We start from the raw sequence: 16,363 nt of genomic DNA, 5'->3' as shown, positions 1-16,363 counted from the left end.
CTTTAATAATAATTTCTATTTAGAAGGTGAGGAAACTGAAGCAGGGCAGACCTGTCACTGTTGAAGAAGTAACAGTGCTTTATACAGTGCTTTACCCTCTTGTGGTGGCAGAGTGGCCTCATCTCTGCACTGTTGAAACATGGCCCTGGGGTGGCGTTGTCTGTGTGTAGTTTACTTTCTGTGACTGTTCTTTATGTTCAATCAGGGCCATCACGCCTAGCTAACTGCCATTTACCAAAAGGGCCATTTTTTACTTCCTCAGTGTTATCGCTGGAATTTTTATCCCCATGCTCACTGTGCATTCACAAGATATTAGGAGAGAGAATCTTCATTTTTCTTAGACACATATTTTTTTATCACCCCATCAGAGTCCTTATTATTTTGCTTTCTTAAACTGTCTTTAAAGGATTTGTTTACTATGGCTTTCACCACTGGTAAGTGTGAGGTTATACCCCAGAAATAATTGCTAATGGTTTACCAACTTTCTTCACCTTTTAAAAAATTATTATTAACCAATTCTGTTAGGTGACTTCTATAAGCATCCCAGATTTCCATCTCTTGAGGTTACTGGAAGCTACTGTGCAGATTCTTTTGTTCACAATAATAACAAATGAGACAGAAAAGACACCATGGGGGCTCTGATAATATGAGTGAACTCTTTTCTGAGGAAATATGTGGAAGGAAAGTCTCAATTGAGGCTTACTCTGTAGCTGCTGCTGGAACCAGGCAAGGATCATTTAGAGATTTGAATTTCACTCCTGGCCCTCAGTTGTGTTAATTGCATTTATAAAGACAGACATAGAGACATGGATGTCTCAGTTACAACATTCACATGCATGTCTGTGTACATAGAGCTGTGGGTGGATTCAGTTATTTACTTAGCCGATGTTAATTTCTTGCCAGATATTGACACAGGAGAAACATGTAAGATTTTAAAAGCCCAAACTCACTGTATTCCATTTTAAATCAAAAAAGGAAAGCTATACTCAGAAATCATTTTTCTTATGATTAATTTCTGCTCTTGGTGAAGAATAAATTTCACACTGTTTGAGATAATTGTCTTAACATTTAATGATTATATCCAAGCAGTTTATATACCATGGAACATAATGCTCAGCTCCAAAGTTCCCCTGTAATGAATCTCAGTTTACCATTTAAAAAAAAAAAGCTCTCCAAGTTTCTCCCTCTTGGTAAAATAAGAATCCCCTGCGATTGTCAATTTTTGAGGGGCTCTTGTGGGGAAAGCCCAGGGTCTACAATTTACTTAGCATATTCAAGATTTTCAAATTCTGGAAATCTAATCCAAGAATAGGACTTGATCATTATTATCCCACTCATTTCATAGTTAAAGATGTTGAAATTTAGGCATGTATTTCATTCCCTTATATCCGGTTAAAGGGTGTTAACATGAGGAAGAAATCATTACCTTCTATAGATTTGTATTGAGCCCTGCTTCAAGTTCATTATGTGGGAATGTGGCATTAGTTGCTGCAGCCAAACATGTTTTCCTACCTAAAAGGAGTTGATGGCCTAATAGCAAAGACAGAAGTGTAGAAAATTTGGGCACTTGCCAGAGTTCCAAAAAGCCAAACCAAACCAGACCAACAAATAAAACTTCCATAATATATACATCATCGAATTCAACTTTGAAGTATGTGTGAAACTTGAAGAAGTTGCGGGAATGTTTTTATTACCAGCTGAATCAAAATCCATTGCTAATCATTACGAAAGTTGGGGGAATATACAATTCTGAGCTTACTGCATTTTTGACACTGAACAGTGTCCTCAGATGTTTGTGGTACATCAGGGCACTCCTTCATTTTTCTAAATTTCTGCATTTGAAATTATAGTAGCACATTTACCCATCTGAAAAGAACAGTGGGCAAGATAACATTCGAATAAATGAATGGACTGTTCGAAATGTATATATTAAGAAAAGGGAACTGGATACATAAACATGTTATTTTTAGGATAAACAAAACCTTGTCCTTCATGCATTGAAATATTTTTATTTTAATATTTTCATGAAAATTTTTATTGACCATCTTGTGCTTTGCTTCATTAAGTAGTACATAATAACTAACCAACAATTTTATAGTACTTTGCAGTTCACACAGTTCTTTTCTCATAAAATATCTCATTTAGTTTCTCCAACAAAGCCATGAGTTAGGTGGTGGTATTATATCCACGTTTCAAGGATGATAAATCTGATTGACCTGTCTGATTTGCCACTGATGACATAAGTCGTAGCAATGAGTTAAGACAGAAATCTGGGACTTCTAATTCTAAAACACAATGGAATTGAAGCTTTTTTTTAATTTTGGGGGCATCGTTATAAATATCATTTACCATTCTGTTTTATTATACACTGATACACATGAATATGAAGTTTAATACAGATCACTGTTTATTCAGTTGAGAGCCAGATGAAGTAGTAGATTTTGCTTTTAGAAGCCAGAATGTAAGATAAATACATATCTTTAAATATTAGAAGCAAACTCAATGCAGTGAGATATTTACACTGTGAGAAGAAAGTTGAACCTAAGGCAACTGTAGGAACAGAAAGCTCCCATGTCTCCTTCGCCCCTCTGGAGCCATATGCTCATTGAGTAAAAGAGTAGGCAGATCCCAGCAGTATTGAAATCAATCTTTAATCTCTCAATCTCTTTCTCTCAGCACATGTAGGTGACTTCCTATAGTTCAAATGATGTATGATGAGACCTCACCATATGTTGCCCTGTTACCCTTCCACAAATGACCAAGACCTCTACATTTTCTCAATATCTGCTTTTAGGTTTATTATCTCCTCCCTGTTATCTGTTGCTACTTTTTGGTATCAGCGTGGTTATGCTTACTATTCTGTTCTTATGAAGTCACTGCAACTTTGCAAGGGAATGAGGAGACAAAATCCGTATTTTATTTAATTCTCAGCGTTTAACTCTGAGGTCAGAATGGAAAAATATCTTCCACATGACATGTCTTTCAGTGGTAGTGTTCTTCATTGATCAGAGGTGTTGTTTGTTTCCTTTTGGAGTCAAGGCTTATGTTTCAGTAATAAAGAGTTATATTCACTGATGTGATAATAAATGTTTCACAACATGCACTGTGGACTAAAAAAATTAAAAGCCCTGGTTTGCTGTCATGTCAGACACAATAGACATAAGGAACCTCAAGAGCATAGATGATATAAATTAGGAAGTGATGAATTTTTAGTATTTGTTTTAGGACTTATTCCCTTGGCAGCTTTTCTTAATTAGGATTTCTTAAGAGAATTAAATGCTACAGAAAATGACTGAAAGGCTTTTTTTCTTATTTCTTTTAAGAATGGTACATATCTAGTCCATTGTTGATGCTTAGATAACTCATTAGGTATATTGATCACCTTAGGCTTTGGTTCTGGACAATCAGCATCAACTAGAAAATTGTTGGAAGTGCAAGCTCTTTGTTCCCATCCAAGATCTACTGAATCTAGAAATCTGGGGCTCGGATCTAGCTCTCAGTGGTTTCACATGGCCTTCAGGTGACTCTGTTGATCCCAAAGTATGAGAACTGCTGCTTCAGGGCATTAGGATTAATTCTCTCCTCCCCCCAGCCCAAATCGATTGAAAAGGTTTTCCCTAGGACCTTAGACTCCTTTGCTTCCAGCCAGCAGAAAGGGTAGAGAAGCCTCACACATTCTTTAAAAGCCTGATCCTAGTCCCCATGTATATTACTTCTGTTCACATTCTACAGGCAATAAGTAACCATATGGCTAAACCACTGGTGTACTAGAGTCACCTCATATCTGCTCCTGAGGGTCTTCTGTCAAGTTTTCAGGCAGTTTGTGAGCCACTTGACATCTTGGTAAAGTAAAACTGGCTATGGTGGGAGCATTGACACCACAGAAATTGGCAAACATGAAAATTAGGATTTTTTTTTTTTTTTTTTTTTTGGTCCAGAGAGTCAGTTGTTAAACACATACCAGCATGCTGCTGGTCACATATAGGCTTGATGACTTCATGGGGAGCCCTGCAGTTGAAATTACACTTCAGAAATATCCTGCTCTGAGCAAAATGGGCCGAGCCTTTATACCCTCACCTTAATTGGTCAAGGAATAAGGGCTCCCTGGAGAGGGCACGCCCAAGGCAGCTCTCTGCAGCTGAGAGAGTCCCTGAAGGACCACTGCCATCTTTTCCACCATTTAGGACAATCATCCTTCCTTGAAGTGAACTCTGAGTGTCATATCCCCATGTGTACCCCAGCATCTCCCTTTAAGAGGTTCTAATATAATTGACCTGGGGTGATTCAGGGCATTACAGTATTTTCTGATGTTCTCTGGATAATTCTTGTATGCAGTCACACTAGATACTCTTCAAAAGGGTGAAGACAGTTGCTGAGATGACAATGTTTTTTGTTTGTGTTTGTTTTCCATTCATTAAGGTTTGCACTCTACTTCCTTTAAATGAAGTTGTGCCTGGAGCAAGAGTCTGAATGCAGCACACAATCAATAAATGTTTGTAGGGTGGTTGGCTTAAAATAACTGTAACACCTTTGAAAGGAACTCTACCTAGAACAATTAATTTAGAAGAAAAGTACAATAGAAATACAATAATGTATACACAAAATGAATTAGTAACAACATGAATTAAGTTATCTTTAAGATGTTAATCAAATAAATAACATGTATGCTTTTCTATTAAAGAGAAAGTTGGAAGATCTGAGCTCTGATTGGAAGGCAGTAACCCACTTACTTCAAGAGCTGAGAGCAAAGCAGCCTGGCCCGGCTCCTGGACTGACCACTGTCAGAGCCCGTAAGTATACAGAATCACGTACTCTCTGGCTGTAGCCATTTGTTCGAAAACATGACAGTGAGGTGATCTCTGGACATAAGGGAAAATCTGCAATTATAAAAATGGGAATAAGCTTTAGTGTTATTTACTGTGCAAAATGCCTTATAGTTATGTTCCTTGGAAATGGGCTCTGATTCATAATGCGGGATGACAAAAGTATATTGGGATCTGTTCTCTGGAGCTACATCTATGACAAAGAAAGGTACAAGGGAGTGGACAGTGGAAGAGGCTGAAGGGTCATTTTTTTTAATTTATTTATTTGACAGACAGAGATCACAAGTAGGCAGAGAGGCAGGCAGAGAGAGGAGGAAGCAGGCTGTCCGCAGAGCAGAGAGCCCGATGCGGGGCTCAATCCCAGAACCCTGGGATCATGACCTGAGCCGAAGGCAGAGGCTTTAACCCACTAAGCCACCCAGGCGCCCCTGAAGGGTCATTTGACTATAGTAGTGGTCTCAGCCACTTCCACGGGAGCCTGAGATCTGTGCTGGCTCCAAAGGCTCTCTGGAAGGGCAAGAAGAGGGATAGCCTTTGTATTCCTCCACCAACCAGTCTTTGCTCATTTTAGGGCTGCCTACTGGGGTGAAAGTGAGACCTTGAAAGAGTTTTTCTGGGGCCAAAGGTAATTCCTAATAAGGAATACCAGCAGCAGGGATGGATGTTGTTCCTGAAGAGGTGATCAGGGTGAGGTACCTGAGTACCAACTAATGCTAGATATGTGTGGATTCCGTCTCAATGTCTGTCTCAATGAATGCTCCATCATTTGGACGGTATTCTTCCAATAGGCCGATACAAATTGCTGAAACCATAGGAATGCACATGGTCCTCCTGGTACACAAATTCCCGCATCCCCTTTGGAGAACAACTTTAAGAGCTCTTTCATGTTTTGTTCTGGAAAAAGAAAAATACACCATGACTACCACAAGCAGAATTGGGTTGGAATGTTTCTTCATTTAGCCCTAGCTTTGACTTTTGTTTTTCTTGATATTTTCAGTTTATTTTTCTTCACTTTTTTTTCATTTGTTAATGGAAGGTATGCATAAAATCTCGTGGTAGTGTTAATGCTGGCTTTGGATCTCAGGGGAAAGGAGCCAAAAAACTTGGCTGTGCCAATTCTGTAATTAGACAGAACTAAAAACATCTTAGGGGTGTGGTTGGGGGGTCATTGTTTGGGTTTTTTTTTCTTTTTTGCCTTGTCTGTTTTTCAAAATCAAATGATTTAAGTATTAAAGCATGGTGACTGGTTCTTCAAGCAAAGTTGATTTTTATTTTGTATCAAGTAGAAATCACACTGGCAATATCATAAACAGGCGAGCGCACTGATAATTCAATAGAAGGCATATATAGCATTTGGGTTAAAAGAGGTCATAGAATCTAGGGACAGTGTGTCTCATGTGCCCCCTCAGGTTTCTGAGCACTCATCAGGTTCCATTTCATGATATTGGAAACTTGAAAAAGTTGTGCAAGCATTCTTGTTTTACTTTTGTTTTATTTTGTCAATCTGGGACACTAAAATTGCTATGTCAGGGTTTATATTCAAGTAATTATATCAGGTTTATTTCTTTTTATGACCTATAATTTTTGGTTCCCTCAGTACATATGCATAGCTTGTTCCTATATAATCATTTATTGGCATTTGTTCTCTAGCATTCTCTGTTATGTTCAATCTCACTCTGTAACTCTTTAAAAAGATTGGGCTCCAATGATTTGTTTATAGTTTTGTTGAACTCTGAATGTTTCTGCTCCTACTTAAACCACTTTTCACATGGTAGGCAACTTGTAAAGTGAGGGCACCAAAATCTATTTAACCTATAAAGTAACTAAATGTAACGATAATGTTTGTAATGGAAAGTGCATTCCAAATTCCAATTTGATTTTCCAACAACATAGGTAATTTATTCACTTGATAAGTATTTACTGAGTAATTTTTGTGTATTGGGCATCATACTAGGTGCTGAAAATAATAAATCAAATAATGTAGTCTCTCTGTTCATGAAACATGTACTCTGACTGGGAGAGAAAAATAATGAGCTAACAAAGAAGAATACAGATACGATCTCAATACTGTCAGGTATTCCAGAGTGTAGTCTATAGATTGACATCAGATGGGCACTTGCTAGAAATGCAGAATGTCAGGCCCTACCCCAGACCCAATGAATCAGAATCTGTGTTTTAATAGGCTTCCCAGGTAATTCAGTGTGCACACTGAAGTTTGAGAAATGCAGTTATGGAGAACAGAAGACCAGTGTAGGAGAGAAAGGGAATGGAAATGAAGACATGATCATAGTTTGGTCAGGAAAGCTTCTCTACTAAGAACATTTGCAGACATCAGAAGGCTGTTGAAAGTGAGGAGGTGAGCCATGCATTTATCTGGAAGAAACTATTCTAGTAGGCACAGAGAGAACAGCCCAAGCAAAGGCCTTGAAGTGGAGCAAGATGGGAGAATATCAAAAAAGACCAGTGATACCAGAGCAGAGGCGAGGGGACACGTGGCTGAAGCAGTGGTTAACAGCACCTTTCTCCACTCCTGCCCTACTTCCTTCTCCCCCACCTAACAGCCCCACCTCCCCCTACTCCCTCCACACTGCTGCCAGTAGGTAGAGTCTGGGAATGCCCTCAAGCTCCAAGCTACAGGGGGAGCTGGTGGGGTTGGGATAAGAGCTGGAGAAGAACTGAGGGACAGAGAAATTTTCTCAAAAGCAGGGGCTTTTCTTCCCCTGTAGCAAACTGACACAAACTGGGCATAAAGCAAAAATGTGAAATGCACAGTTGAATGAAAAGCATCAGTAAGGAGGCTGGTAGATCCAGAGCTGCTTTTATTCAAATAGAGCATTCTTTCTTTAGTGTGGTGGTTTAAACATCAGAATTAAGAATTATTTATATTATTTATGTTCCTGACTTCCAGAAAGTTAATCAGGAATAAATACAATATAGAAAAGGAGAATCTAATTTGTAGACTGCTTCATATATATGATTATTTTCTCATGGACTATGTTGTAATACAATATACTTTTAGAACTCATCACAGCAAGTTTTCTCCAATGCACTCCTACAATGCAAAAAGCAATACAATATCGCTTTTCCATATATACCTTCATCCTCAAAATAATTGCAAAATACATAAACGCACAGTTTTTTTAAGGTGAGTATCCCAAAGCTTGGAGAGGAAAATAGCTAGATTAAGATCACACAGCTGGGAAGAAACAGAGCCAGGATTCCAGTCCAAGCGTGTCAGGCTCCAAAGCCTATGTTTTATTTTGTTTTGTTTTATCTTGTTTTGTTTTGTTTTGCTTTTTTGCTGTGCCTTGCACTATCTCTCTGTCCAAGAAGCTAATGGAAATTCTAGATATGGAAGCAGCTAGCCAGTAGTTAATGTTATTTAACTCAATCTTCGATGTATGAGGAGAAGAAGTGAGATATGTTGCTGTGATTTTTCTTCTTAAGGAGTAGAAGAAATTAATTTATTCTGTTTGAATTTCTTAGAACTATAGAACTCTGAACCTGGAATAGTCATTGAAATTTTCATCTGGCTGGATATTTTTATGTGTGGAAACTGAGGCCCTGAGGGCTTTTTGAAAAATAATAAGCTAAGCTCCTGTATGGCTGCCTACTTAAATTATATAATAGGATAAGGTGGTCCTGCCTGAGCTATATAAATTGTTTCAATTTATAAGATAAATAGGCATGCTGGGGGAAAAAAAAAACTTTTTTCGAGTCACTGTTGCTTGGATACCTGAGTGTATCAGTTACCTATCTCTACATAAAAACACCACAAATGTAATGGCCTAATACAAGAGGTATTTACCTGCTCATGATTCTGTGGGCCTCCAGTTTGGGTTGTGATGAGCCGGATGGTGATACTGAAGGTCTTGCTAGGGGGTTGGTCATGTGCATGCACTTCTCTAGCCCCTCAACAGGAGCTAGATGGTTGGAAATAGACTCACTCAAGTATCTGATAGCCAGGGGCACCTGGGGGGCTCAGTCGGTTAAGCATCTGTCTTCGGCTCAAGTCACAGTCCCAAGGTCCTGGGATTGAGCTGTGTGTCAGGCTGCCTGCTTAGTAGGGAGCCTACTTCTCCATTTCCTTTGCTCTTTCCCCCACTTGTTCTCTCTCTCTCTCTCTTAAATAATCAATAAAATCTTTTTAAAAATTATCTGCAGCCTGCTTCCTCCTCTCTCTCTGCCTGCCTCTCTGCCTACTTGTGATCTCTCTCTCTGTCAAATAAATAAATAAAATCTTTAAAAAAAATAAAAATAAAAATAAAAATTATCTGCTAGCCAGCTGTTCACTGGAGAACCTTGGTTCTTCATGAGGCCTCTCCTCCTCCAGTAGGCTAGACTGAGCTTTCATTATATGGCATCCTCAGGACAGTATTAAGAGGGTGACAGTGGGAGCACCAAGATTTCTTGATACCTAGACTCTGGAATTCATACATCACTTCTGCTTCATTCTGTTGGCAGAGCAAGTGGTAAAGCCAGGCCAGACACTCTCCTCGGGGAGTGGAGAGGTACACCATCTCTTGAAAGAAGAGCTGCAATGTCATTGCAAAGGGGCTGTGTACATGGATGGGAGACATTATTGGGGTCCTCTTTTCACTCAGATTACATTGGGGAAAAGGGGGGAAAGCCAAGGTAAATGTGTTGGTCTATATCGTATCCATTGCCCTATATCAGTGGTTCTTGAGCTTTACCTTCATGAAAATCACCCATTTCTCATTACAGCACACATTGTTAGGCTTCGATCCCAGCATTACTGAGTCAGGAGATCTGGGGTGAGGCCTGAGAGCTTGCATCTCTCAAAAGTCCCCAGGTGGTGCTACTGCTACTGGTTCTGGGACTGTGCTTTCAGAACTACTACCATGAGCCCGAGTGGTGACAGTTCATCTGTGTGCCTGTGTGCAGTGTGGAGTGGCATTTGACTGAGATCCAGCACTGAGGATGCCAGAGGGAACTCCATGCTATTTCAGCACCACCACTTCTCTCCCTACCCCCCCAAAGCTCTGTAGCTTGAAAGTTCAAGAAGATGGACAGAGCACTAAGCCCAGGCAGTATTGGCCTAGCCAAGCAGCTCAGACATCAGGGAGGAGAATAGCCATGCTATACAGAGCTCCCTGAGAGACTCTAGGGAACATTTAGGTAGATAGGACTTCGTATGGGACTGAAGGACTGCATGGCAGATGGAGACAAAGAGCCAGCAAATCTGGTTGTAAATGTCAATGCGAATCCTTTCTTAACTGCAAGCTGCTGGGGCTGAGAATGTTCGCATTCCACAATACCCAATTTAGCAGTTTCGAAATAAATTGCATATAGAACATACTAATTGTGAAGACTCCAAGTCAGGATATTGGAGTTCTTCAAGTGTCCCAGGATAATAACTGTGAAATGAATGACCATTGTATATATAGACACATAGAAATGCCCGTTAATAGAGGTTTCTAGTTGATTAAACACTGGTAAAACCATCCCTTCCTGTAATTAATTTTGGAGAGAGCAAGTCTCAAGTGTAATCACAAAATTGCTGCATTAGAGGTCAAGAAGCCTAAATTCTAATCTCACTTGTGCTACCAACTTTTTGTAAAGAGCCAGAGAGTAAATATTTTCAGCTTTGGGGGTCATGTAATCAACTTTGTCAATGTATATTCAAAGCAGCTATACCATAGACAATACATAAATAAACAAACAGACACGAGTGTAGTTCCATTAACATTTTATTTCCAGAAACCCAATAGAGGCAGGTTACTTGCTCTAATCCCCTCAGCACTAGTCCTTCCTATAAACCCCAAGGCTTCTAATTTCAAGTACTTGTGACTCTTCTCAGGTGCTCTGTTCCACAGGAGAAGCTCACCCACTTGCAAGGCAGTGCTGGGGAGAAGTGCTGGGGAGAAGGCATCCCTGGAACAGCATTCAACCACTCATTTACAGGAAGGGATGGATAAATATCTCATCTTCACTTCTTGGGTAGAACCACTCCAGAGCAATGTTCCAAACCACAGGTATCCAGTGGGTTGAGCCACCATTGCCCACAGTGATAACCTGTTCATTAGCTTGCCTTGTGTAGACTTTCTTCCCATTTTTCTTCATTTCTTTACTCTTCCAACACAGCTTTCTGGTATCTTATACGAGTGAAACTACTTGTACTCAAATCCCAACTCCAGGGGAAACTAAATTAATACAACAGGTCTTAGAATTCGTGCCATTGTTCTACCTTTTGAATGAATTGTGTTGTGATTTCCATTTTGCAGATGAGAAAATCAAGGGTGAGAAAGATTAAATAATTTGTCCAAAGCTATAAAACTAGTAAGCATCGGAGTGGGTATTCAGAGTTAGGTCTCTGTGATTTCAAAGTTGATGCTATTAATCAGAACAGCATATCGCATGCAGTGATTCAATTATCTTCATTCAAATTTTTGAAGGCTATATTTAAATATCAAATACTCACATAGAAGGTTATTTATACACTTACTATTTGAACTTCACTTGCCTCTCTAGAGTTGAATTAAAGCATTCCAAAGCTACTTCAGTAATACTTTAAATATCTAGGCAGTTCGATAAAAGCATGAGGTTAATTGGAGCCTAAATGTAATCTCAGCATACCATTTATTTGTTTAATTTAAATAGTGATAAAATAATTTTTTATGAAAATACCCTTTATTTATCTGCAAGGATCATGTCTAAGGAAGGAAGCTGTCAGGTCTCACCTTCTTACTCCCCATTTGAGTTCCCATCATTCTCAAAAACACAAGGAGGAGGGGCTCCTTGCTGGCTTAGTGCATAGAGCATAAGACTCTCGATCTCAAGGTCAAGTATTCAGCACCCCCGCTGGGTAGAGTTTACTTAAAACAAGCAAAAAACACACAAGGAAGAGGGCCACCCATATCCTTTCCTGGCTCCTCTGTTTCCCCACTGTTGACTCTGCTTGCACTGTACCTTTAGGCCACATCAGTTCCAGTGGATCCAGGGCTTTCTCTGCCTCATGAACTGATGATCACTCTACTGAAAACACCTAGGTACATATATACAGTCATCAGCTTTATAATTAAAACCTCTAAATCTTGGGGCACCTGGGTGGCTCAGTGGGTTAAAGCCTCTGCCTTCGGCTCAGGTCATGATCTCAGGGTCCTGGGATCGAGCTCTGCATCAGGCTCTCTGCTCCGCAGGGAGCCTGCTTTCTCCTCTCTCTCTGCCTGCCTCTCTGCCTAGTTGTGATTTCTGTCAAATAAATAAAATATTAAAAAAAAACCCCTCTAAATCTTAAAAACTTTCTCAGGTCTAATATACTAAGAGTAAGATTTTGTACCAAAAATATGAAGCCCCCTAATCAATTATGGTAATGGTAAAAGAAATTTATTTTAGACCTTCCTCAAGATAGTTCAAATCTCTGAGCAATTACAGAGGCTCTCCAACTCTTGGCAGCAGTAAATTAATTAATTAATCAATTAAATCATATTTGTTTGCATCAGTGAGATGAGGGTGAACAAGGGTACTCAAAATACACTGAAATGGCACACTGTATAAGGGGAGGTGACAGCAGGAAACTCTGCTGGGGAGGCCCTAGTATTGCTTACACTGATCTGAAGAAAGTCCTTCTAATGCAAACAAGTGGGAGTCCCTGGTCCCAGGCCAGGTTCTCTGACAAAGTTCCCTGGTTAACAGGGTGGATACAGCAGTGCTATTAATATGCAAGATGGCGATAGAGTGTAAAATCTAGAGTATTTAGATGTTAATTATCCATTTTGTGATGATGTTCCCTTTTTTCTCTGTCTCTTAACCTTTGGCAGTTTTATTGCTTGGTTACCATCTCTGGTTGGAGCCAAGCTTTGAGGTTTGAACTGGCAAAGGAAAAGAAGTTCTAATCCATCACTTGTAATGCTTGCTGGAAGCATTCCTGGAAGTTTCACTGTGTGCATGGGTGTGTGTGTGTGTGTGTGTGTGTGTGTGTGTGTGTGTGTGTGTGTGTGTTGGAGGAGGAGAATAACATCGATAGTTAAATAAAGTATTCTGCTCATAAGAGATTTTTCATTTATATATATATGTGTATATATATATATATATATATATATATCTCCTGCATTTTAACAGAAATAAAGTGTTCATTTCAGTAAAATTACCTTAGTCTTCTTATTTAATTCCTTCTAGAAAAGGACCTTTGGAAATCACTACAGAATACATGGTATTGTTGAATTTCTTCACAGGCTATTATCAAGTGGAAATTATAATTATTTAAACATAGTCATGAGAATAGACATTCCACAGGCCACAAAGGAAAGACTTCTCCATGTATTTCTAAAATTTTTCTGAATCAGTTTAAAATTGAATATAATTTTATACTCAAAGAAAGAGGATTCCCAAAGGAAATTATAGCAGTTTGCACTTAAATTTTAGATTCGAAGATTGTGATCTGAAAAGTCTTTGAGAGGTCTTTCATTCTTTTCCACTATCTTCCGGAAAGGCTCTCTCCTTCTTAGAAACAATCTTAAGGTTAACTACCTACTCTCTTCTTAAAGAGTCAAGAGTAGATGGAGTTCCACTACTGCTGTTACACTCAAGATATGTCTTTCAACTGCTTAACCCAAGTTCCAGTTACTGTCTAAATCATTTTTTGAGTAGAAGAAAACATTTCTGCTCACTTTATTAGACATTTTCCAAAGTCTGTTACTTAATCTCCCTCACACTTTGTTTTTTTCACATAAATCAGGTGAGTACCCATAGCCTATCAACAAAAAAGCTGTTTCTCAAATGTTTAAATATATCTGTGGCCCCTCTTCTACTCTTCCCAAGTATGTTTCCATGTTGTTTTTCTGTTGTAGGCTTCATGATTGGACCCTGTCCCATAATGACTGGCTACTCAGTATCACAAGGTCTCCCTTGACTCAGATCACAAGGTCTCCCTACCCTTTTCCAACTTTTATACAATGATATCATGCCACCTGCTGTAATGTACTACTAACTCATAATGAATGTGGCCACTAGTTGAGGATCTGATATTTTTCCATCATTTTACCTTAGTCAGTCATGTCCTTCTATACTGGAACATCCAAAAGGTTTTCCCTTATAATATAAAGTATCTTTAAACTGACTCACATGATTTCATCTGCCACATTTATACATGATCATGTTTTCCCCATCCTAGAACTATTCTACCTCAACCATGCATTCTCCTCCCAGTACTAGCAAATCTCTCTCCTCTCATCCACAGTCACCATTCTAGGAAGAGTCCTCTTCATTCCTGAATCTAGTTCAACCCTCACTGCAGCCTCACTGAATCCTTCCATCAGACCACTGAAAATGCCATAAGGCCAGAAATGACCTCTATGTTAAAATACTGTTTCAATCTTCATCTTGTTTAAACTCCAAGTAGCATTTAATGTCCTTGGCCACTCCTGGTTTGAAACATTTCTTTCTTCCTTTTGCATACATAGCATCACTCTGTGTTTCCTCTTATCTCCCTGGCTACTCTTTTGCAGCTTCTTGGCTGGCTTAACCTTCTCTAAGTAGCTTCTCAATGTTGCAAGTAATGGAGATTTGTTTTTTTTTTTTTTTTTTTTTTTTTACATATTTTAATCTCTTGGATAATCTCATCCACTTGCATGATACATCCACTTGCATGATACATCGAAAACTTTCACATCCTTATTTTAAATCTACACCTCTCTTTTGAGTTCTGGGTTTGCACCCTAACTTAGAAATATAGTAGCAGAAAAATATACAAGTATCTGTATCCTCATGGAGCTAATGTTTCTGTGGGGATAGACAATAAAGAAAATAGATACAGCGTGTTTGCAGGTTCTTTTTTTAAGATTTTATTTACTTATGTGAGAGAGAGAACACAAGCAGGGGGATGGGGAGGGGTGGGGCAGAAGGAGAGGGAGAAGCAGATTCTCTGCTGAGCAGGGTGCCCAACTAGAGGCTCAATCCTCGGACTCTGGGATCATGACTTGAGATGAAGGCAGACACTTAATTGACCAAGCCACCCAGGTGCTCCAATATGTTCACAGGTTCTGAAGTGATAACTGCAATGGAAAAGAAAGCAGAGAAGAGTGTAAGGAGTGTGGGTATGGAGTACGAGGGTGAGGCTAATAAAGACACTTTTTCTGAAAAGGCAAAATTTTTTTTTAAGATTTTATTTATTTATTCAACAGAGATCACAAGCAGGCAGAGAGGCAAGCAGAGAGAGAGAGAGGAGGAAACAGACTCGCTGCTGAGCAGAGAACCTGATGTGGGGCTTGATCCAAGGACCCTAAGATCATGACCTGAGCCGAAGGCAGAGGCTTAACCCACTGAGCCACCCAGGTGCCTCTGAAAAGGCAGAATTTAGGTGAAGCCTTGAATGTGGTCAGAATGTGAGCCATGTGGATTGCTGGCAGAAGAACATTCTAGGCTGCAGAATTCCAGGGATGGCATTCTAACAAATGCCATGACAGGGGAACATGACATACATCAGAAGAACAAGTGTGGCTGGAGCACATTGAATGAAGAAGATAGCAGTTATGAGTGAAGGTCAGATCAGGAGAGTTTTAAATGCCCTTGGGATGACTTTGACTTTTACTTTGTAAGAGAAAGAGCCAATAGAAGCATTTGAGCCCAGCAGTGAGATAATCTGACATAAGTTTTGGAAAAAATTTTCTGGATGCATTAAGAATATACTGTAAGGAGAAGATTAGTGGAGAAGCAAGAGAGGACCAGTTAAGAGACTTATTGAATAATTTAGATGAGAAACTATAATAATTTTGTCCAGAGTAGGGAGAGTGGAAATGATGAGAGGTGGACAGGTTTTGGATGTGTCTAAAAGCTAGAGCCAACAGGATCGGTTGACAGATTTGATAAGGGGAATGAGAAAATTGATGAGGTTTTCTTGCCTGAAAAAACTGTAAGAATGGTGTAATCATTTACCAAGTGAGGGAAGATGGTAGAAGGTGCAGAGTGATGGGAGGATATATATATATATATATATATATATATATATATAATGTATAAAATATAAAACATGTATAAAATTTGTATAAAACAGAGGTTTTATATATATATTTATATATATATATTTATATATATTTATTTATTTATTTATATATTATATTTATATTTATATAAATATATTATATATTTATATATAAATTTATATATAAATTTATATATATTTATATATTATATATATTTATTTATATATTTATATATTTTTATATATATATAAAACCTCTGTTTTATACAAATTAAGTTTTATATATATATATATAAAACCTCTGTTTTATACAAATTAAGTTACATATACCTTCTAGTTATTGAAATGGTGATGTAGAATAAGAATAAGTGGAAGTATATATGCCTGGATGTTAAGAGACAGATCCAGTCTAGAGATATAAATATGTAATTTTTAGCATATAGCTGAGCCATGAAGTTATGCCAGTGAAAGCCTAGGAGTGAATGCAGATAGAAAAGAGAAGATCTGAAAAGACAGCCCTGGAGGACCCCAATGGTAACAGGTTGGGGATACCATAATGAGTAGTCATTGAAATACAAGGAAAACTGAGACAGAAACCTGG

At 38.7% G+C, this 16,363-nt stretch overlaps 1 protein-coding gene across 9 annotated transcripts in view; it reads left to right on the top strand.

The window, feature by feature from the left end:
• DMD (dystrophin) overlaps nt 1-16,363 on the top strand; it is a 2,324,635-nt gene that overhangs the window by 1,624,940 nt on the left and 683,332 nt on the right. For all 9 annotated transcript variants that reach the window (XM_045994540.1, XM_045994546.1, XM_045994545.1 and 6 more), the window contains one exon: nt 4,682-4,790. In XM_045994540.1, the coding sequence (XP_045850496.1) occupies nt 4,682-4,790 (109 nt within the window). The remainder of the gene's footprint in view (nt 1-4,681; nt 4,791-16,363) is intronic.

The sequence above is a fragment of the Meles meles genome, chromosome X (assembly GCF_922984935.1).
Source record: "Meles meles chromosome X, mMelMel3.1 paternal haplotype, whole genome shotgun sequence".
NCBI lineage: Eukaryota > Metazoa > Chordata > Mammalia > Carnivora > Mustelidae > Meles > Meles meles.
This window is presented reverse-complemented; position numbering and strand designations above follow the sequence as displayed.